Here is a 24,515-nt window from a genome sequence, read left to right on the forward strand (position 1 = left end):
AAGTTTGTAACAGAACACTAAAAAAGTAAAATAAAATAAAAAGATTGACTTGAGTTTTAAATCCAGTATCATGTAGTCAATACGAGGCTCTGAGCTTCAGAAGTTGGAGTCCTGGAGGATTCAAGACATACAGTGCATGCCATACGCAAAAGAATTAGAAGGATATGGTTAGATCTAAGTTAGTTTCCTCCCTCAACCTGTAATAAAGACAGTCAGGAATGGAAGATGAGAAGAAAGAGACTTACAGGGGAAGCCTGTAAGTTACATGCGGGTGTGTGCCGCTGGAAAGGGTCCTAGGCCCCATCACCTCGCCCAGCACAGTCTCAGGGGGGCTGTACAAGCCATCACAATCAGAACTGAGCCTGGAGAAGCCCTGAGGCCAGGATCAAAAGTCCATGCTGTGCTCACCTCCACATCTCCACTCCTAAGGGACGGTATCACATTCCTGGAGATGGATTCCCAGACAGGAAGAAGGCACGGATTGATGCCAAAGGCCCAGAGCAAAGGGACCTCACAAACAACTCCAGGTCCCTGGCCTTGACAAAGTCCTCTGTAAAGGAGGTTCAGCCACACTGACTGGGTGGAATGGACAACTCTAAAAAGACTGCTTAAACTTCTAAAATCACTGAAATGTAGGGGCAAAAACAAAGTTACAGGAAACAATCACAAGTCATATTTTTTGCACTACTGGTTTGGTGGCCCGAGAGTTGTACTTACTGTAATGTAACCATAGGAGAGGCCGCAGTTATCGGCGCTCTCAGAAGCGAGGCTGGTCACATCTTGCTTATCTTCTCTCAAATTTATCAAGTGTTATAATTGACATATTTGATGCTATGCTGCCCATTGAAAACAGGCTACCTTTTTTTTGTTCTTAAATTCCTTTAGAAAGATAACTTTACTGGTTTTAAAATAATAAAAGAAGATAAAATTTCATATCTAAGTGAATTAAAAGTAAAGCCAGAGAAATAACATAGCATTTAATATGATTTAACGTTCCACTAAAGCCTTTTTTCCACCTATTACGTATAGGAATCCAAAGTCATACCCATAATCATCTTTCATGGACATGGGATTTTTATTCAATACTTCTATTCTGAAAAGTATTTTAAAGAAGTTTTCCAAGAACAACGAAGACTTCAGATATGAATTCAGATAATTCTAATTTGGGGAATACTATGTTAATAAGCACTTCACCTAGCTAAATTCTATTAGTAAATTCACCCAAAGAGCTGCTATAAAATGCTGTACTACATCCACAAAGCCATTCTGAGATGATTCTGAGACATTTAATACTTATTTAATGTTCATGTTAAAAATAAATGAATGATTTAACATAAAAAAATATAATAATTTGGCTATTTCCAATTCCCACCCAGATAGAAGCCAGTCATTGCAGAGGTAGGTAGTGGAAGACTTAAGGGTGGTGCTAGGAAGAGAAACACCAAGCAAGATGTTGATGTCCAGAGATAAGGCCGAGAATCAAACATTTAACAAAGAACCATATTAACGCACAATCCATAATGGAAGCTCCGTGCAGATTAAATCATAATTAATCTTTGTTGAACCTTGGTTTAAAAAAGCACAGAGGTGTAAAAATGCATTTTACTTTGCTTCTCATCAAAATGGCTTCAAAAAGTCTTAGAGCAACAAAGGGTGAGACATTATTTGTCTATAACATTTTGTTGTGGATTCCTTAATCATACTGAATAAATTAGGTGTCACAATATAACATCTATTTAACAATTAAAGGTCAATTCAGAATAGAATAATAAAATGACAGGGAAAACTAATTAGTAGAGTCAAATTTTTCCGCACATATATTCTCAGAGAACTTGACTCACTTAAGTCTAATTCCTTTGCCCTGATAGTTTAAAAATTATACAGGCTCTCCTGGGCCTGGGTCCCAGGTGAGGATAAAAGACTTTAGAAATACATGCTTTATTCACTAACAGCATTTATTAACAGGATTTTGCCACGCCCAAGAGAGTGACCTTTACTTAAACTATTAGCTTTGACAAGTGAGGTGAAAAGAAAAACACAGCTTAAGGATACTGACCTCCCAGAACGTGGACATTTACCAGACTATACTCTTTGGCCCTTGCTATCTTTCCACAGTAAATATTCGTTGATTAGGGACTCAAATTAAAATATTTGTTTACCGTGTGAGTTGAAAGCACTAGCAATGGAATACGTCTTTTTACAAACCCCCCCCAACAAAACAAGAAATATCTCACCGATTTATTCTTCCTCTGTCATCTCAAAAGGAAAACAAATCTCTGAAAGTCAAATTGTCCCTTCATGGGATAATGGATTTCTAAATGCTGAGTTACTACTTTTCAGCAAAGAGATAATTCCGCGGAATCAGTATTCAGAGTGGCATTTGACAGGACCATAATGTTAGTTAGACAAATGTCTGTATAAGCCGTAAGATGTGACAGAGTGATAATTTTTATGGACTGCCATAAGCAAGCACATTCAGATTCTCAAAACCTTCTGAGTTTAAAGAATGGGTTTTGGAGCAAAGACCTTGGGGATGCTACTAACCACATAGGGATATAGCACATCAGGGATAAAACTGTACAAAAGTTGGGACATGCGGTACTCAGCAAGTCCAAGCTCCTATAATGCTTGGGCACACTCTACATTATGGTGCTAAAATTCCATAAGCTTGAAGCCTCATTCCATTCATAGCATGAAGTTGAATAACGCTTGCCTACAAACTTTTTGATACCTTAGTATATTGCTATGCAATGTGTGCCCCAGTGAAAATCTCTGGTATGTATTTACGTGCTTATTCAAATCCCTAGCTTTACTTTCCTCCTAGAATTTGGTATACATCCTAATTTTCCATAGGACTGACATAAGGCAAGAGGATCTTCATGAAACACCACCCTGCCCTGTAACTGCTTTCAGCCCGAAGAGCAGATAATTGCCATTACTGAGCTATTACTGTGTCCTAGTATCATTTTAGATCCTTTTTTTTTAACATCTTTATTGGAGTATAATTGCTTTACAATGATGTGTTAGTTTCTGCTGTATAAAAATGTGAATCAGCTATACATATACATACATCCCCATATCCCCTCCCTCTTGCATCTCCCTCCCACCCTTCCTATCTCACTCCTCTAGGTGGTCACAAAGCTCTGAGCTGACCTCCCTGTGCTGTGTGGCTGCTTCCCACTAGCTATCTATTTTACATTTGGTAGTATATATATGTCCAGGCCACTCTCTCACTTTGTCACAGCTTACCCTTCCCTATCCCCGTGTCCTCAAGTCCATTCTCTACATCTGCATCTTTATTCCTGTCCTGCCCCTAGGTTCTTCAGAACCAATTTTTTTTTTTAGATTCCATATATATGTGTTAGCATATGGTATTTGTTTTTCTCTTTCTGACTTACTTCACTCTGTATGACAGACTCTAGGTCCATCCACCTCACTACAAATAACTCAATTTCGTTTCTTTTTATGGCTGAGTAATATTCCATTGTATATATGTGCCACATCTTCTTTATCCATTCATCTGTCGATGGACACGTAGGTTGCTTCCATGTCCTGGCTATTGTAAACAGAGCGGCAATGAACACTGTGGTACACAACTCCTTTTGAATTATGGTTTTCTCAGGGTATATCCCCAGTAGTGGGATTGCTGGGTCGTATGGTAGTTCTTTCTTTCGCTTTTTAAGGAAGCTCCATACTGTTCTCCATAGTGGCTGTATCAATTTACATTCCCACCAACAGTGAAAGAGTGTTCCCTTTTCTCCACACCCTCTCCAGCATTTATTTCTGACTGGTGTGAGATGATATCTCATTGTAGTTTTGATTTGCATTTCTCTAATGATTAATGATGTTGAGCATCCTTTCATGTGTCTGTTGGCAATCTGTATATCTTCTTTGGAGAAATGTCTATTTAGGTCTTCTGCCCATTTTTGGATTGGGTTGTTTGTTTTTTTCATATTGAGCTGCATGAGCTGCTCGTAAAATTTGGAGATTAATCCTTTGTCAGTTGTTTCGTTTGCAAATATTTTCTCCCATTCAGAGGGTTGTCTTTTGGTCCCTATTTCCTTTTCATTTTCTTGGTCTGGTGGGTTTTTACCTTGCTCCTTCATCTGCTGAGTATTTCTCTGTGTTCTCATTTTGCTTAACTTACTGTGTTTGGGGTCTCCTCTTCGCAGGCTGCAGGTTCATAGTTCCGTTGTTTTTGGTGTCTGACCCCAGCGGCTAAGGCTGGTTCAGTGGGTTGTGTCGGCTTCTTGGTCGAGGAGACTGGTGCGTGTTATCTGGTGGATGAGTCTGGATCTTGTCTTTCTGGTGGGCAGGACCGCGTCTGGTGGTGTGTTTTGGGGCGTCTGTGACCTTATTATGATTTTAGGCAGCCTCTCTGCTAATGGGTGGTGTTGTGTTCCTGTCTTGCTAGTTGTTTGGCATGGGGTGTCCAGTACTATAGCTTGCTGTTCTCGTTGAGTGGAACTGGGTCTTAGCGTTGAGAAAGAGATCTCTGGGAGAGCTTTTGACGTTTGCTATTACTTGGAGCTGGGAGGTCTCTGGTGGACCAATGTCCTGAACTCGGCTCTCCCACCTCAGAGGCTCAGGCCTCACACCTGGCTGCAGCAACAATACCCTGTAAGCCACACAGTTGCTAGTCTCCTGCAGAGAGACTAGGGGTGGTGGCTGTGGCTTACGGTGGGGACAAGGACACTGGCAGCAGAAGTTCTGGGGAGTACTCCTTGGCAGGAGCCCTCCCAGAGTCCGCCCTTAGCCCCACCAAAGAGCTTCTAGATCCTCTTCTTGAGGGCTCTCATTTAATTCCCACAACGACTTTGGATGCAATTAAACTTTTATTATTCCCACTTCAAAGACGAGGAAAGGCTTTGAGAGGTTAAATACTGTTTTCCAGTCTCTCACAGGGATATTCAGAGATAGCCCTGGAACACAATGCTAGTCCTCTTTCATGCCCAAATCTCTGGTTTCGCACACACTTTGGCAGAGTATTTTCCTGACACCAAGATGGCCTCAATCTCTTGCAGAGACATAACTTCACCTATTTATTTTCCTTCTTCTCTTGACCTTGGTAACTCCACAAAAACATATTATTCCCAAAGAGATCATATGCTAAACTGGTCTGTGTGTCATCAATCTACTGGCAAGTATTAAGGGTGAACACACTTACCCAGTGGGGTGGGGAGGGTGGGGGAGCATAAATTCAACCTGAAAGAAAAATCACGTCTGATTTTTCTTCCCATAAGCAACAAATAATCTATGATGAGCTATCTAAAAATGCTTACTTTAATGTGTGTGTACTTACCACTATCTCCATGAGAAAATGTAGCTCTACCATGAAGTAGCATGAATGGCATTAGTACCTTTCGGATAGAGTCTGTGTTTTCTGTGATAACTTAGACCACCAATAAACTTGCTCGACTATGTGACTCCTTGGAGGATGGCAGGCAAGATAACCCATGAGCAGGATGGGTCCCTGGCAAGTCTTAATTTATATCAATGACAACTGATATAAACCACCAGGGAAAGTAGGATGAAGAATGTCTACCTCTCAAGGTTGAGAGAACTTGGAATTGGGTATCAAGGAAAGTTGGGATGTTCTTAAAATACTGAAGTACGTGGTAGCTTTCCCTGTTTGAAGGAGATTTTAAATGCATGTGGATAATTCATAGGAATAAGGATTCCATGGTTGTTCAAGTAAGAATCCATGCACATGTAGCCCAATGTTACATTATAGAGCATATGCAGTTTATTTCATGTTTAATAATAATTTTTGTTCAACAATTATTCTTACTTTCATGACTTTTTTTTTTTTTACCATCTTCGGTTTTTAGAACTCACTGTTTTCCCCTGACGCCAGAAATGTGCTCTCTCCAAATAGTTATGGGTCCCACAACTCATCTTCAAAACTTGTCTGACCAGATGATTGATTCAATGATCTTGATCTCGAATCTTGAATGATCCAAGACTACTTGGAGCTAATATATAGTAAGTGGCTCATGATGGCTGAAGAGGCTATATATCCCAGAAAAAAAAGTCTGCATTTTAGTTTGTGTCCAAATCCTAGGAATGAATATTTTAAGACTTTCTTGTTCTTTAGCAGAGACCAGTCACAGAGAGGGATCTGTGAAGCAGGCTGTTTTCTGCAGCCCTGAGATCAAAACATCTACTAACTGCACTCTGCGATGCCAGACTCCACAATCGGCAATGCCAGACTACTCAGCCTACCTCCTCATCTGGTTGCTTCTTTCCAATGTGCCCATTCTTTTAGTGTTTCAAAATCTGGGTACCAAGCTTTCCCTTACATCACCCACACCCTTAAGCCTATCAATGGCTCTCTTCTCTCATCCATTCTTCTCTTTCATTAAAACAACTTCTCACTGCAAGTATTCTCGTTAATACAGTTTAATATGTCATTTCTCTCCATTTTTTCTTTCCCTGTGGTCTAGCAAATCTTACTATGTCTTTTCTCCCATTTTTCCACTTCCAAGTTGAGGTATACCTAAATGTCAAGATTTTTAAAATAGTATTTTGGGAATACTTCCAAAGCAAATACAAGTTTAGTTGAATTTGGAAAAGAGAAAGTACGAGAAAGAATAACAAACACAGACCACCCACGTTCTTACATCCAATAACAGGAAGAACAAAAGACACAATGATAGTAGTAATATCGACCTCCACTCAGTATGGCACCTCTTACCACAAGGGAAGTGGTAAGTAAGGAAAGGAAGAGGGGCCACAGCTAATTTACCAGGTGTGATCATAGGTTTTTCACATGGAGGAAGCATGATATGAAAACATAAACACTTCTGTTTCCATTTTCTGAAGATAGTGGTTTGGATAATGACCTTATGTTTTTATAAACCTAAATTCTTGATAATCAGCACTAAAATGTGACTACAGGTAAAATAGCCTGGTTAGAGTATATGCAAAGACTGGAGATGAGCCTTAGACAGAACGATCCTAATAGCCGTCAGACAATTCATTCCACCTTTCAGACTCTACAAAACATCAAATGTCAGGAAGAGCCAAAAAAAACTGTCATCAATCACTGAGGTACTTCTGGTACGTTTGGATGTCCCCGTCATATAGACAACTTATCCAGATGTCAAGCTAATTTTTCGATTTCTACTTGAAAGCTTTGTGTCGCCTAGGTCTAGTCAACGTTGAATTAATTTCCCCCCAACACTATAAGGACCCTATTATTGAAAACACTGTTGTTATACACTACAGGCTAGAGAATGTGGTCACTCCGATATTCTAGTCACCTGAGTTGTGCGTCCAGCTGTGCATCATGTTGATTTTGTATCTGTTACTCAGGTCTCTGATTATATCTCATCCCTCCTTTTTCACAAAAGAAAACTCCTTGAGGAAAAGGCCTGACTTCCGCATCCCGGCACCATCTGTGCTGTTTTAGTACCATGCTCCACATGCATTATTCCTCATTAATAGATGTTTACTGAGTGGGTGAATCTACAGTATCTGAATGGCCAGTATTCGAAGACCCACACTGCAAAGAAAAACTACACACGAGGGTATACAACATGAATGTCTCTTTCTTGATCATACTGAAGACATTTTAGGGTTTGTCGTACCTCAAGGGCATCATTACAAATGCCGAAGGCCACTGAAGTATAAAATTGGGGAATGCTGGGCCTCCCTGGTGGCGCAGTGGTTGAGAGTCCGCCTGCCGATGCAGGGGACACGGGTTCGTGCCCCGGTCCGGGAGGATCCCACATGCTGCGGAGCGGCTGGGCCCGTGAGCCATGGCTGCCGAGCCTGTGCGTCCGGAGCCTGTGCTCCGCAACGGGAGAGGCCACAACAGTGAGAGGCCCGCGTACCGCAAAAAAAAAAAAAAAAAAAAAAAAAAATGGGGAATGCTAATTAATAGAAGGCTACGTGATGGTAGAACACATCACACCCTTGTGTAAGACCTCCCATAATTTGTAGTATCCACAGGATAAAGACCAAAATCCACATTCATCCCAGCATGGCTTATTCCTTGTCCGTATCTCTACACTTGCAGCCTTGGCTCACACATTTATCCTATTCACTGTACTTCATGTTTTTCTGCTTTTCACATCCTAAGAGGCACCATCATTTTCCTGCTTCGAGCCCTGTGCCGTGCTCTTCCTGCACCAGAAATTCTCCAATCTGGTCTTCCCCTTCCCTAACCAGCCAACGTCTACTCACCTTTTGAGAGAGCTTCTGCCCTTAATATGAGTAAAATTCCTTGATTATACGCGTTGCCTCACTCAGAACATTTATTGCAATTTATAATTATGTATTCATAGCAAGGTCGCTGGAATAAGGTTGATTTTTTTCTCACTACACTCTAAGCGGCGTGAAAGCAGTGTCATTACCTGGTTTGCTCACCATCAGATCAGCAGTACCTAGCACAGGGATTAGCAGATAGGAGTCGCTCAATATATATTTGTGAATCCATCAGTGAATAAACATGTAATGTTGCCTTCTGATTACTGCATATATATATGTGTGTATACACACAAAAACACCTACACCCACACAGGGTTAGCCAAAAAGTTCGCTCAGGTTTTTCCACAAGATGTTACAGAAAAGCCAGAACGAACTTTTTGGCCAACCCACTATATATATGCATATCATATATATCTATATACACATATACAAATATATATACATACATACATACATGGCAAATACGCTCATGTTTTTTATTTGGAATATTTCTGCGAGGTTACATACGAGGCTTAGTGAGCATCTTAAAGCATATTTTAAATAGCAGATGACATTAATTTGGACATTATGAAAATCCATTGGAATTCTCATTACTCTAACTCCAAGTACTTTCTTTCCTTAATCAAATATATTGTTTTCACATTTTTTGTCATTTCTCTGCTGATAGTTAAATCTGATGCTGGTATGGAATTTGTGAGAGATTTTGGTCTATGTGAAAATGACTTTATACTCCTGGCTACAACATGAACTAATATTTATCGGCGAGAGCATTCAAGGCAACATGACCTCTTTTGAATTCAAAGAATCAATGAAAATGTCAATTACTGCTAGACGGACAGGCAGAAAAGAATACACTCTTGTCTGTACTGCACTTGCCCCTCAAGTCTTATGCTGCTGTTCCATTTTCTGAGCAATCTAGTAAAATTCGATTTACTTTTTCAATTTGTCTCCAGCCAAGCTTCCTTCTGTCAGCTCTGCAGACATTACAATGCTGGCCACGTAGAGTAACAGGAGAAGGACAATGAGAATGAAATTACCTGTGCATTTGCGATCTGTGTCTTCTTTCTTTGACCCACTAATTGTCAACTTGCAGTTGAAGTTTTCCTCCCAGTATTCGGCAAACCATACGTTTCTTCTGTTGTTTTCAAGTGTGCGGGATGTAAAATAGGCATCAAACCCTAAACAGAGTTAAATGAAAAGGTTACTGCTTGCGGGGCACTGCTGGGACACTTGGAAATAAAAATACCAATGATGGTTTTTCTTCGTTTTAGTAGACTGGATGCTTGCTCTTTTGTGTCAATAAAAAAAAAAAAAAAAGTGAGGAAAAAAATACCAATGCTAACTCCGATGGCTAAATCCCTAGTTCAATCTGTCAGGCGGATGTGTGGCCTACAAACGACCTTTCACAATGAAATATGCATTAGAGACCTTAGCAGTGACACAGTGATCACAACAGCCCTTGTATCTCTAGTGAGTAGACTAGGTCTTCATCATCACCAAGATAGTAAGTGATCATTTCAGTGCTTACTATGGACCAGACTCTCTGCTTTACGTAGATTCTTTCATTCATCTCAACAGCCTATGTGGTAGTTGCTATCATTTCCATTTTGCCAATGAAAAAAGAGAGTCTTAGAAGACATAATAAAGTGCCCAAGGTCAACCATTATGCCATATTCTGCATCCCTAAGTATGTGAGTTACTGACCTGTGATTATCATTCTAAGAACCCTCTTGCATTTAGTAAGGACCCATTATGGAACTGACTTTCCAGTCAAAATGGAAGTTTTTGAAGAGGCCATAGGTAAACTGACCCCAACATAAGTGTAATGCTTTTTCTAAAGAGTGTTAGACGAGCAGACTCAAGAGAACAAGTGCCCAGGAAATCTCTAGCTACTTCTTTAGGATGGTGCAGCTTTAAATGGGCCAGTGGTCCTGTGAGAATCAGATTGGATTCAGTATCACAAGGGCTGGCCTTGAATCCCAGCTCCACTAATCTCACTAAGTCAGGGAAACATGAACAAGTACATGCTGGAACTTTCTTATCTTCCTTTCATTTACCTGTAAGGTGATACCACCTGTTTTCCTTATGGCATCTTGTTTGTGGCAGTGGGAAGACTTTGGAAACTCATGGAGTTTAAGGTCAAGAACCACAGGAGAAGATGGACTTACGTTCACATTATGTAAATTATTCAGTTACTCTTATTTAAGGCCACAAGAAAAGAACAGCTCTCAACTCTAAACTTCACAAGAGGAGCAGGTCAGTTTAATTTTATTCACTACTACATTCATGGCCCAACATACAGTAGCCCTACTGTAAGTGGAAAACTTGAAATAAGTAAATGAGACAAAGAAAAAAAAAAAAGAAAGAAAAAAGAAACCTATACAGGAGATTATATTTTAGAGAAAATAAAAAGAATAGTCTACATCTTTTAGTTATTTTCTAGGGTGTTGTGAGGACATAATTCTTGACCCGGTATCCAGGAAACTGTCCTTTCATACGCACTGCCTTCGCTGACTTGAGAGTAATCGAGCTGTAGCATCTGACTCACACTGATATCAACACTGATCAATCCATCTGTCTGGCTGGAAGTCCCATCCCACCTCACTGTTCTCCCATAACCCCGCCTCCAGATGACCATTCAGTAAAAGAACAATTACTAAATAAAGGGGAATCTTTGGGGCAAAGAGTCCCCCAGAATTTCCATGAACACTACATGTATGCACTTGGTCATGTACATACATACACACACTCACATTGGTAACTAGTTAACTTTTACTTTTCTCTCCATCTATCCCCCTGCCAAACCCCTGCAAGGGGAAAAAAAAAAAAACGGCAACAGTGGTAGACTGTGACACTGACGGCCCCTGATGGACCATGCTTCCTGGGCTTCACCCCCTTGTGTGGTCCCCTCTTACGCAGCCTGCCTCTTTGTTCATGGGACACTGGCAGGAGCCATGCAAGCGGAGGCTGGAAAACCCTTTACTCACTGTGCCTTGTCCTGGTGAGACTCCCCGTGGAATCCAGCTACCACGCTCTAACACGAGTGGCTGAGGTACGTGACAGCTTGTGGAAAGAGAAGAGCCCAGCCAGACCCCAGCCCTCTCAGCAGAGCCTTTGTGGACTTTGCAGCCGTCCAGCTGACTGCAGTAGAACCACTCAGCTGAGAGCAGCCCCGACTGCAGAACGGTGGCGAGTCATCTTTTAAACCACTAACACCTGAGGTGGTTTTTCTGCAGCCACAGACAACCGAAACACTGCTGCATGAGCACGGCACCCTAAGCCCCTCTTTGTGAGACACCCGAACGACACACTCTTAAGGAAGAAGCAGCCTCCAGAGAACACAAATAGAAATAAACTCTTTGGCCACATGCCACAGGTCTGAAGCTCAAACCAGACTCAGAAAAGGAACTACCAAAATGGCTCCAACTGTAGCAACGATACATATATTCCCCAGCTCAGCAGAAAACATCTTTAGAGGAAACCTCATCACTGAAAAGTCCATCACTTCTAAACACCTCTCTCTTCAGCCTGTGTCTGCTGGAGAAGGAAGGACTGGGTGCAGCTAGCTAACACGGTGGTAGGCAAGAGAAGGCAGCAGGCACCTCCCTCTGCTCTAACAGAGAACCAGCAGATTTCTGGAAAGCCTGCGCTCTAACAGCAAGTGGATGAGCAACAGGCTTTGCTAGTCTGAACGCCGTCCTTTTACTCACACATCCAGTTCACTCCCAGCTTCCTTCTCCAGCTCACAGCAGGGACTCACTTGTAGGCTGAATTCAGCTTTCACTCCCGCAAGGAACGAGCGACCAACTTCCCTGGGCGTCTCAGAAGGGGTGGAGGTTTGGGGCGGGACCAGAGAGGCTGCCTTTTTAACAAGCCCCAGGTGCTGTGCATGCAGCTCCCGCTTTGAGAAGCCCGAGTTCTCCAATCTTGGGTTTTTAACAAGATCCAGGTGATGCTCCTGTTGCCCAGATTGTGAGAAGCAAATCCTGAGCTTCTGAAGCTGGGATTTAAGCTGTTCCAGCCCAATTTGTTAAATGTCAGCCTTGTCACCTTCTCAGCCTCGAATCTTTGTCCTAGTTCAGATGACAGGGTCTTCGCTTTGCCTCTGCAGTTGACACTTTTGTTTAGTACTGTGTTCAGTAAGGCAGGAGCCCTCCCTCACATCCTGTGGCCTGCAGATGGCTGGGGGGAGGTGGAGGGCACTGTGTGACCTGCAGGTGAGTTTGCCTGGTGCGTTCGCTCCATTGCTTCTCAAGGCTCCTTTGCAGCCTCAAAGGCTGTGTTCCTCAACTTTGTCTCCTGTTATCACTCTGGGCTCCCCAGCCCAGGAATTTCCATCCTGGTGCAACGTTTTAGTGCTTCTAAGAAGGTAACCTTAAATAGCCTGTGTCTTTGAAATGGTGCAGGACACTGTGGTCCTTCCCCCTTCATGTGCTCTGCCTGCCTTTGGTCTGTACAAAAACTTTAGCCAAAGAATAAGTTTAATCAGAGAAGTGACAAAATGCAGAAGCAAAGGGAAGCAGTCAAACAGGAGAAAATAATAATAGTTTAGTCATTAAGCAAAGTCAAGGACCTTTAGTTCCTCCTCAAGGGCTATAGATATCCTTTGAGCTATCTTATAGATGCTGAAACCACCACCATGTGGAAGAAGTTAATTACATGATGGCCAGACTGTAGCCATGCCATAAGCTGCCACCATTCCAAGAACTGGCCTCAAAGAAGTGGGAACAAATTGACCCTGGAACTGAAGATTAACTGTACTCAAAACAATCAAGATGACGCGGATCAGACCACGGCATGACCAATTTCAAGATGACGGTCAGAGCTGACTGTGCTGTTTCTGCATGTAGCCCCCTCCCTCCAGCTGTGACCCCTGAAACGCCCCATTAAGAGCTCTTGCCCACTGACTGTCAGTCCAGGCATCGGCCTTTGGAGATGAGCCCGCCCTCTCTCCCTGGTTGCTGGCCTCCGGAGTAAAGCCAACTTTCCTGTTCACCAACCTTGCCTCTTTATTGGCTTTTGAGCAGAGAGTAGCCAGACCCCACTTTTGGTAACATCTTCACTACCTCTTCTGAAGGCCCATGGCCTTGAGGGGTAACTCAGAGCCCATAGCCAGGTACCAACATAGCACACACTGGCTTTTGGGTGGTTTCCTAGAGATGTGAACTGCCAACCCATAGGAGACCTTCACTTTTTCTGTCAGTAGAAAAAACACATAGTGTAGTGGTGGACTACACATCGATGTCACAATGGTGGGTTTAAACTGTATGAACTTGAGCACATTATTCAGTTCAAGGTTCCTCATCTGTAAAATGGGTTAATAGTAATACCTACCTCATAGGTTTGTTACAAGGATTAAACAAACTATTGTTTGTAAAGCATTCAGCATTGTGCCTGATATAGTAAAATATGAACTGTTGCTTCTTCAGTAAACATACTCATCCATTAAATATTTACTGAGCACCCACCCTGTGACAGGCACTGTTCTCTGCACTCACAAACCTTGGGATTAAAACCTACCTGTCCCTTATGGGATTTATGGCCAGCCTGGTGGGGAAGATAGACTTGAAAAAGTATCATTTAAATAAATATAAAATTACACCTGTGATAGCTTCCATGAAGGAAGGGTACAGGGATAGAACCGTGTTAGGAGTCAGAGAGGGCCTCCTGGAGAGAGAAGATACACAGATGAAAAAAGGGGAACATAGGGAGAGGGGATGAGCAGAGACTGGACATTTGTTCAGATGGAATAGCTATGCGTTAGGAATACTTAAGTCCTTCTCACATTTCAAAGTATCCCAGGACAACTGGCCTCAAAATCAACACATATACATGGACCATCTTCTATGTATATGCTATCTAGTATCGCTACTAAAACTCAAATAGACTAATGGCATAAACGTTTATCCAATGAATGAATAAATATATATCACTAAGTTCGTCTCCCAAGTAGTCGTTAAAAATCCTGATGTCAGACAGAGTCACATATGGTTACATAAAAAGTTGTACCAATAGTTATGATTAGAAAAATAACAAGCATTGTATATTTTTTTTCATTAAGTGTCACATAAACCCTAGGAAGTAGGTAAGTAGGTACTAAAGTTATCCACACTTTAGAGGTAGAAACTAAGGCTCAGAGAGGATTCTGGGCTCAAGTCTGGCTAATTCCAGACCCTGGTGTTTGGTCCCATGTAGAGCAGTGATTCACACAGTTGGGTGGGTATCAAAATCATCTGGAAAGCTGATAACACAGAGGTCAGGCCCACTGAAGGTCAGATCTGGGTCTTTTTGTTTTTTCCCAAGTTCATTACAGTTTCTACAGCCTCACAATTTTACCTTTTCTTTTTTTTTTTTTTTTAAGGACGAGGCTATTTAATACCAGATGTACTGTCACCAAGGTGCAACAGAGAGTTAGGGTTTGAAGCAGAATTTAGAAAAACTCTAATAATATATGCATGTATGGGTGTGTGTCTGTGTGTTTCACAGTGAATTAATACTTTCTTCTCATTTCTGTGAGAGCTCTGAAGAAAAGTGATCTGGACACACATCCCTTTATTATTAGTTAAATTACCTGAGTTTTAAAAGACTAGGATTTCAGTTCATAGAAAACAAAATAAGAATTACCTTAAGGGAGAAAATCATTCTTTTATGTGGAGCTGATGAAATTCTTAGTATTAAATTGTTCCTTTTGTTGGACAGATGATTTTAATCTCAGAAGTTAATCTACAGGGGATTCTAAAGCAAATATCCCATGTTGAACAATATTCCTGTAATCTTGGAAGTAAACTGAGATCAGCATAGAAAGATGAGCAGGGTTTTAGAGTATTATAAAACGACATTTATCTGGTTCTTTGTTCTTTTAACTGGGCTGTTGCCTTTAAACTCCTCCTGAAATGTGTGGTCAAGACAAGAGTGTGCAAATCAATAGACACATAATTCATCCTGAGCGGTATGTTTGGGAGGTGACCTTTCCAACTGAGAAGGAAGAAGGTTCTCCCAGGTGCGTCGTATGAAAGGAAAACTATCAGTGTCAAGAGCCCTGCTCGGCTACGGTGAACAGAGACCGACAGATACTAATGGAGCTTCACGAGGCATATGAAAGTGACCAGTGGGCCTGACTGCTGCCTTATCCTCACAAGTCATGCGCTGCAGGCGAGAATATCCCTGGCAGCCTACACGGCAGGGAGGACCCAAGGCTTCCTCCGCGCTCGCCTGTAAAGGGGAGGCTCTTAGCTCTTCCCGCTCTGCCTCTGACTCCGGAAGGATGTGGTCATGATTCAGAAACACAGCTCCTGGCACACCATAGGGAAGCGATACTAATAGAATAGATGAATGAATCGAAGAATAAAACGAAGAGGCGAAAACACAGACAGGGACAGAGAGAGAGGGAAAGAGCGAGAAGGGGGGAGGGGGAAACGGAGCGGGGAAGAAAAGGAAGGAAGTAGAAGAGAGGAGAAGAGACAAGAGGATGGAGGGGTGGGGAGGGAACACAGAGACACTGATGAGGAAAAGCAGCCGGGAACTCACGTTCCCTCCTGCTGAGAGGGTCAATCAGAACAATACATTTTGAAAATCAGCATTAGTTTTATTCCCTTTTCTATTTTTAGAACTCACAGTAGTGGGTTAAATTGTGGCCCCCGGAAGATATGTCCATTTCCTAACCTCCTGAACTTGTGAATATGACCCTACTGGGAAAATATCTGGATACTGTCTAACATCAAGTTATATTGCAAATGTAGTTAAGGCTCTCAAGATGAGGTCATCCTGGATTATCTGTGTTGGTCCTAAATCCCATGACAAGGATACTTAAAAAAGACACACGGAGGGAGGGACCCACAGGGAGAGGGGGCTGTGGAGAAGGCTATGTGGAGATGGAAGCAGAGACTGAAGTGATGCAGCCACAAGCCAAGGGAACCCTGGAGCAACCTGAAGCTGGAAGAGGCAAGGAAGGATCCTCTCCCAGAGCCTTCAGAGGAATCACAGTGCTGTCCACACCTTCATTTCAGACATCTAGCCTCCAGAACTGTAAGAGAATAAAGTTCTGCTGTTTTTTTTTTTTGCGGTATGCGGGCCTCTCACTGTTGTGGCCTCTCCCATTGCGGAGCACAGGCTCCGGACACGCAGGCTCAGCGGCCACGGCTCACAGGCCTAGCCGCTCCGCGGCATGTGGGATCTTCCCAGACCGGGGCACGAACCCGCATCCCCTGCATCGGCAGGTGGACTCTCAACCACTGCGCCACCAGGGAAGCCCTAAAGTTCTGCTGTTTTAAGCCACTAAGTTTGTGGTCACTTGTTATGGCAGCCCCAGGAAACAAATACAACCATGACAAGTCAAAAATCCCATGTTAGTATCCTTTCCCCTAGCTTTTCTCCCATCCGAATGACATGATTTGATTCCCAGATGTGACACACTGATGGCTTACAGAATATATTTAACCTACAGACTTGTCCTCTCTATTTGGCCCCAGAGTATTTTAAAAGCTAATTAGAGAATCAGGAGATTTATTTTGTAAGTCCAGATTTCTGGCTTCCCTTGTAACGACAGACGGTATGGAAACATAGACGCCATTCCCATGTGGCAGCCGTCAGCAGGTGCTGGAGAACATGTGTCCCTTCAAGTGGCCTGAGCTCTTCCTCTCGCAGCACCCTTCCCCCACCGCTACCACCTCTGACAGTTTCCACCTGAACCTCTTTCCTTGTTGGTAAGATGTGTGTGGTTGTCCTGGCAGACACCAAGCTTTCCACCACCAAGAAATGCACCTCTCTTTAACACACCTTGGCTGCAACTCCAGTGATATACAAACCCCCCTGAAATAAGAGATATTATCTCAGGCCACTAAGAATATATCTTTGAAAAAGCTACTATAAAGGAAGGAAAGTTGGAAAAGTGGCAGCATATAAAATTGAGAGAAATCATCTATTTTTGTAGACACAAACAAAATCACTTCTAAGATGTGTAGAAGAGACTACACCACTAAAATAGCTACAAAAAAATACCTATCCAAGGACAAGTGTATCTTTCCATTTAATTAGGTTGACTTCTGTCCTTCATTAGAATTTTTAAATTCCCCTTTTGTCCATTCCCTTGAAGCTAATTTGTAAGTTTTCTGTGATCTTAATACAAATATTTACATTTTCTTTTTCTAGAGTTAGACAAGCTGCTTTTACCATTCATATGGAGAAAATATAAAAACCAAGAGAACTCTGAAAAAGAAGAGCAACTGCATGTGAGTGTTTGGGGATGTTGATGAAGGGAGGTGAAGAGGAATACAAATCCTACCAGGTATGATATTGTTAACATAGATTATAAATCTCTAGGAATAAAAAGAATAAATTTGGCAGAAGACCAAGGAGATCAATAGACCACTGGAATAAAACAGAAAGTCCAGAAATAGACCCAACTGCACATGAGAAATTCATAGAATAGTGAATAAAGCTAGCAATTCAGATCACCAGGGACACACTGCCCTTTCAATAAAAAATCGAATAAACACCAAACTGTTGGATAATTTGTTGGTTTACAAAATCGGGAGTTGCCTGGGTGAAATGTGAAACTGGCCCCCATACACGGAGGGCAAGGAGAGACCAAAGAGAGAGAGCTCTTCAGGTCGGTAGGTGGCAGGTTTAACAAGCAAGGGAACTCACAATGAGGCTAGTCTTGGGTAACTGCCTGCCAGAATCTTAAAAATGGAGACAGAGGCCTTTATACCATCCAGACAGTCTCAATACCACCTTACCTTCTAAAGGCCACTTCCTGGAAAATGGCTCTCACTGTGAGAATGGTGGGTCGGCTTGAGGGTCAACCAAAGGTCAAATCCTCTGAGGGACCTCCTCCAACATAAATGCATAATGATCAAATTGGATCCCAATTAGAAATTTAACATTGCATTAGCCCACAAGAAACATGGGAAGAACTGCATGGATTTAACCAGAGTAAGTGAACTTGGGGTGTCCGGTCTCCAGAAGAGGATGACTTTTGCACAGCTGTATAAACTAGGGGTCCTTCACCCTTGGTTTGAGGCCACCTGCTGCAGGATATGTGCAGTGGGTTCCCATACACGTGGCGTGTTCCCAGATATCCTCTGCTCTTGCCCTGCCTGCACTCGGGCAGTGCTGTGGACAGTCAGTTCTTTGTCTGCTTCTCTCCAGAAACTTTAAGTTCCTGGCAGAAAAAGACTCTGCCCTGCTCATCTCCGCCTCCCAATTCAAGTTTCTGTAAACATTTATTGAAGTCAATTGAAGTTGGAGACATGTAAATCAGTTTGGCAAGAAGATCATTACTGATCTGTTGGGACAAATTTAGGCTCTCAGAAGCACCCACAGAATTTGCTGGCTGTATCTACTGATGAGAGTGGTGGAAAACAGCCATTATTTTTGAGAAAACAAATAAGAATTATTGCAATGGAAATTATCCCACAAAGAACACAACTCCCATGGGGAGTGTTTATGGATGAGGTGGAGGGAATAATGTTTGCAATATTATTCCACAAAAGGCCTCCAAAGAGCTGTTGCATATTATATAACACAAGCACGGCTGCCATCTTCCATTCCTTTAAATTGCCTGGGAAACAGAAGGGCACTTTATATAACCTGAATATACTTATATGGGAACGGATGCGGGTATAAAAAGCACATATTAAATGGATAGTTTAACAGTTAAAAAGATGAAAAGCATACTCTGGAACTAGAATTCTAGGGTTCAATTCCTGACTTTGTTACTTGCTAGCTAGATGACCTTGAGCAAGTAACCTAACCCGTCTAAGTTTCTCCACCTTTAAAATGGGGATGATGGTAACATCTGCGTCACAGGATCCATGCCAGGCTTCCACGTGGGGCTGTATGCAGTGTTTACAACAAATGCATGGCACAGAGCAAGAGTATAAATATTAACTAAGTTAATAGAAAATTAACACAGACACACACATAAGGTGAGAAAGAGAGAACAAGAAGAGGAAAATGAGGATAATTGGACCTTTAACACTAGGGACTATGCATGGCATACTCAGTTACCAACCTCCTGGCTTGGAAAATCACATAGACCTCAGTCTGAATCCTTCCTCTGCCACCTACGAGCTATGTTCTTTAACTTATGCTAAGGTGATCTCTCAGGTTTCTACTGTTTGTGTTTTATTGTTCAACTGTATATCTGTTCACTTAGTAGTTTTTTCTTTCATTCGTTCATTCACTCACTCACTTATTGCAGAAAAGACTTAAAGTAGCACCTCCATTTTCTCATTTATAATATAAGGATGGTAGTACCTTCCTTAGAGATGGATGTAAAGGTTGAAAAATATTGAGGTTAAACCAACAACTTAAAGTTGCTGAGTAAATGTAGGTTCCTTTCCTCCTGTGAATGTATGTAGACTTTTTTTAAAAAAATTGAGGTATAGCTGATTTACAATGTTGTGTTAGTTTTGGATGTACAGCAAAGTGATTCAATTATATATGTAGTTTTTCAGATTCTTTTCCATTGGAGGTTATTACAAGTTACTGAATATGGTTCCCTTTGCTATACAGTAGGTCCTTGTTGTTTATCTATTTTATGTAGAGTAGTGTGTTTCTGTTCATCCCATACTCCTAATTTATCCCTCCTTTCTCCCTTTTCTCTTTGGTAACCATAAGCTTGTTTTCTAGGTCTGCAGTTTTAGTATCAGTTCCAGACACTAGAAAGTAACTGCCTTCCATACTTGAAAGCTTCTCATCGTTCTCCTATGCAATGTGCAGCCACGTCAACTTAATAACCTGAACATCTGTTGCTTTAGGGTGGCTCAGGATGCACAGGTAGGAGAGACGAAAGGTAAAAGGCCATCCCTCTAGTAGATATGCTTTAGGAAGTAAGACTTGAAGAGGCCATCTCCTGGAGGTCACAGGCTGCTCCTGCAGAGTGTGAAATTGGTGGTGAGTCAGGGTGTGGTGGAAGGTTCCTGCTCTAGTCCCTGCTACCCCACCCTCATTATGAAGCTCAAATGGAAACTCTGCCTTCACTGTTTTAATATTCTGTACAGAACCTTGGTAAAGAGCACCAGTCACTAAGGTTACAGCATTACTCTTGGGTTCGGGTTTTTATTGTCATTGCTGTAATTTCTTGCCTTCCTCCGCACCTGTCTTCCTCATCTTCCCCTTCCTACAACCATACTACGTTATTTTCAAGATATCCCAAATATCCATATTTTCTTTCCTCCCCAGTACCAATGAATATCAGAACTGTGATGCTACATTTGTGCAATCTTGACTGCATCAATCTTGACCATGATAGATACTGGTACTACATATCAAAAGTCATAAAAACGGTGCAAACTCTGCTCTAGCAATTTTACTTCAAGACACTTATCCTAATGGAAAAGTATATGTACTTCTTTTAGAGAAGATGTGTCAAGGGCAAGGAGATATTAAGGAATTATTAATTTTATCAGATGTGATATATAGCACGGTGATTATGGTGTTCTTATCGATTAGAAATGCATTCTGATATACTTTAGGTAAGAAGACATAACTGAAATTCAATCTGAAATGTCCCTTCACAATAAAAGTTCAGAGGGGACAGTTAAACATGATTTGCAGGATATCGATGGCATTTGAAGCTGGGTTATCAGCTCTTGGAAGTTTATTATACGATTCTCTCTACTTCTGTGTATGTTTGATAAATTCTATAATAGAATATGTATAAAGCAGTTAGGAAAATGAGGATTTGAGCACTGTTTATAATAATGAAAACTTAGAACCATCATAAAGGCCCCCAACACATGATTACATAATATCTATATGCTGCAAGTGTATGCAATCATTAGAATTTGACAGACAGGAAAGTGTAGTTTTAAGAGAATACCTAGGAACCAGGAATTCAAGTTAGTGCGTTATATTAAAAAATGCAAAGACTACTTTGATAGTATGGCTATTTTTTATATTTAATACTCATCAAATATCAATAGTTGGTTATTACTGGAGGATGGATGATGCTTATTTTACTTTAGCTCAACCATTTTTTCTATTTATATATATATAACATATATATAAACACATACATACATAAAAACATACATATATGTGTATACATATATTTTATAAATATATATCACCAAAATATATGCCCAGTCCATATAATATTCAGTCTCCTGCAAGTAGTAAAACTTTGTAGAAGAGCAGTTATCTTCCAAGGTAAGTTAATTCCTGCTTCCATACATATCAGGTTTTCACAAATGTAATCTATGAATCCATTATTTGTGACTTTACGCAAAACAGACATAGTAAATATACTCATGTCACCACTTCCTGCATCTGCAACCATAGCAGACATCAACAATCAGTCATGATAATCAGTCCTAAGGAGGCTGGTCTCCAACTCCTTTACAGTTAGTGCTTTAGAAAGCTAATGTTGATCTGGCTTTTTGTAAGATAAATATATGTGTCATCCTTGATATGATTATATATTCTTAAGAAATTATTCCTGGGAATTTACTATATATAAAATAGTATTCTTGAATATGAACATTTAAATAAATTGATGATAACACAATCTCATACTTAATGGTTGACTACTCTGCTTGTAGATTTGGCCTAAATGCTTTTCATGGATTTCACATATTGGACATAAAAACACCATTCTTTGCTCTCAAAGAACTCTCAGCCCAATAACATATCTTAGAAAATACTAAGGAAAACCATATGGTGCTTTTGCTAAATATCATCTGTTCAATATTTTCATGAAATAAATGTGGTACATGGTAGGGATTGTCTTTATGGAAAATCAAAAATAGTAGGGTGTGTTGCAAACATTGTTTATTTATTGGTCAGTGTTTTTCACTTAATCTTATTGTTTATAAAGTTTTCTTTGTTTGTTTGTTTTTTCTGTAGTTCTCAAAATACTAGATTTTCTATGATTTTCTACTAGCCCCCAAGAGACTTCCTGGTAGGAGACAAGGACTGGGTTGAAAGTTTCTAAATTTCAAACAACACACAACCTGGTATGATACCTCTGCTGCTATCACAGTTGAAGTCCTGCCCTATGATTAGCAGCCCTCAGGGCAGTTCCTTCTTTACCTTTTTTTGGTTTTTTTTTAAAAAGCAAACCTTCAAGACTCAGTCATCTACTGGAGTTCCTCTTCTGTTTCCTGAACTCTAAGACCCCATCTTAGTTTCTATGCTCTCTTAATATCCAGGAAGAGACTGGAAAGTTAAGTTCAGATAGGTGGTTGGCCCTATTACCTAGCTGGAGAAGATCATACGAAATCAAAGAAAATCATCGAGGATGTGTTAGGAAATTTCCCAAATTAGATTTGCCTTTCATAAAAGACAGCCTTTAGATAAAAAGGGCAAGGGCTTGCCACGAGCTGAGGCTACAGATGCATCTCACTTGGACTGTTAATGACACACAGATCTTCACGTGTGTAGAGCTCCTCTTTTCAGGAACTATCCTCTGTTCTAAATGACTATTTGCAGAGTGTTTATGTCTAGAACAGAGTTCATATCCCTGCCTCTCCATTGGAATTATGTATGGAACTAAGCCTGGACTCCAAGCCAGACCAATAAATCAGAGTATCTGCTGGTGGGCCTAGGCATCGGCTTTCTAACTTCCCAGGTGATTCTTATGTGCAGTCTGGGTTAACAACACCTGCTCTAGAATATTAGGTGATTTGATCACTCATGTCCATTTTACCCACAGCCCAAGAAGAGCTGTCCAAGGGATACCAGAAAAAGAAGATGAGGTCCCTTGAGTGTATCTATTCTTGCTATATGTATCAGGATTCCATGCTCAAATGTCTTCAGAAACATCTAATAAGTAGTGAAGTATGTTGCCATAATTGATTACATCTCAGTGCCAATCTTTGAAAATTGTTATTCATTATATGAAAGGTTTCCAAAGCAATACCTTGCTACATATTAGCGTATACATATGTTTGTTCAAGCTTGGTAACATCCTAATGAATGTAGGATCACATTTGTTTCCATAGTAAATTTTGTGAACATGTTATATACATATAATGTATATATATTTTATGCAGAAATGTTTAAGATTTTTTTGAGTCATATTAAATTATGTTTATATTCATGTATATATATGATTTTCCAACAATCATAATCTTACATAATAATGAATTTTACCCAGAGAAAACACTGAATAGTTCAACAAATGGAACCGACCCATTTTTCCAGCGAAAAACAGAGCAAAAGCCAGGCAAACTTGTCAGAGAATTATTCTGCATCGTGGACGCTTCACATTTTATTTTTAATAACCGTACAAGAACCACGTTGCCTGGTTACCATCTTCATTTTGTACCCTGATCTAAAAATGTCTCAGCAGCCAGAAGTTTTCAGTGAGCTCCACACCTAAACTTATATAATCAAACATCTATAACAATCCAGGAAGAATTTTATTAAAATGATATTTCATTTTCTTCCTAGTCACAGATCTAGCCACTGCTTAAAAGATTGAGTGAAAAAAAAAATTAACATTTTGAAGGAAGGACTTTAGTTATGCTGATCTGAGAGGGGAAAAAAAAGACTAGAAAAAAATAAGGAAAAGGAAACCTGGTAAAACAATCATACTGGTGTCCCAAATATGTGCCCATTTACTACTCGAATTCCTGGAAATATAAATCAAAAGAAGAAAAAAAATATGTAGACCAAGAAAAGCTTAATATTTAAAATATTATCTAATAATTCATGACAAAGGTGACTTTTATTTTGGGGTATTTTCAGGTTTTAGTAAAACTGTCTAACATCTTTACTTCTTGATTCCTATTGTAGCAACCCCTAATGCCTGCTATTTTGATGTATATTTTTCTGTGTGTTATTTACCATATTAATGAAGACGTCATACTTTCAGAAATGTAAAAATAACCTGAGAATAGATGTCGTATGTGAATAAATGTCTTCATGTAGAGATCAAGTTTAGGAAGCAAATGCATTCATTCCATTCTTTCACCACCCAAGTTACCAAGATATTTCTGAGGTGGAGACAGTGCATGAGGTGCTACAATAGGAAAGGTTATTTGTTCTGAACTCTACTCTCTTCTGCTTTTGGGTTACTATATCCTATTTTCTAGGAATCTGCTTACACATTCATATAGTTGCACGAGGCGTTGGCTGGCTGAGTTAGGGGTGAGTGTCTTAACTCAATCTGGGTCAATCAACTTCCCTTCCTTGGGAAGCCCAAATTGGAAATAATGAAATTTCAGTCTCAACCCAGACTTCTCCCTTTAACAGTAGAGAGGTAAACTCAGGAGTTCCTGACAGCAGCCATGTTGATGGGAAGGTAGAAGCGGTTGGTGTACTTTGGGAGAGAAGAATGAGTCAATCAGAGG

At 40.8% G+C, this 24,515-nt stretch overlaps 1 protein-coding gene across 1 annotated transcript in view; it reads right to left on the reverse strand.

Moving 5' to 3' along the window:
* GRM7 (glutamate metabotropic receptor 7) overlaps window positions 1-24,515 on the reverse strand; it is a gene marked incomplete at its 3' end in the record, with an annotated part of 816,540 nt that overhangs the window by 316,107 nt on the left and 475,918 nt on the right. Inside the window, exon 5 of the mRNA XM_082638105.1 lies at window positions 9,252-9,392. Within this exon, the coding sequence (XP_082494231.1) occupies window positions 9,252-9,392 (141 nt within the window). The remainder of the gene's footprint in view (window positions 1-9,251; window positions 9,393-24,515) is intronic.

The sequence above is a fragment of the Mesoplodon mirus genome (genome assembly GCF_964341445.2).
Source record: "Mesoplodon mirus genome assembly, chromosome: 12".
NCBI classification, from domain to species: Eukaryota; Metazoa; Chordata; class Mammalia; order Artiodactyla; family Ziphiidae; genus Mesoplodon; species Mesoplodon mirus.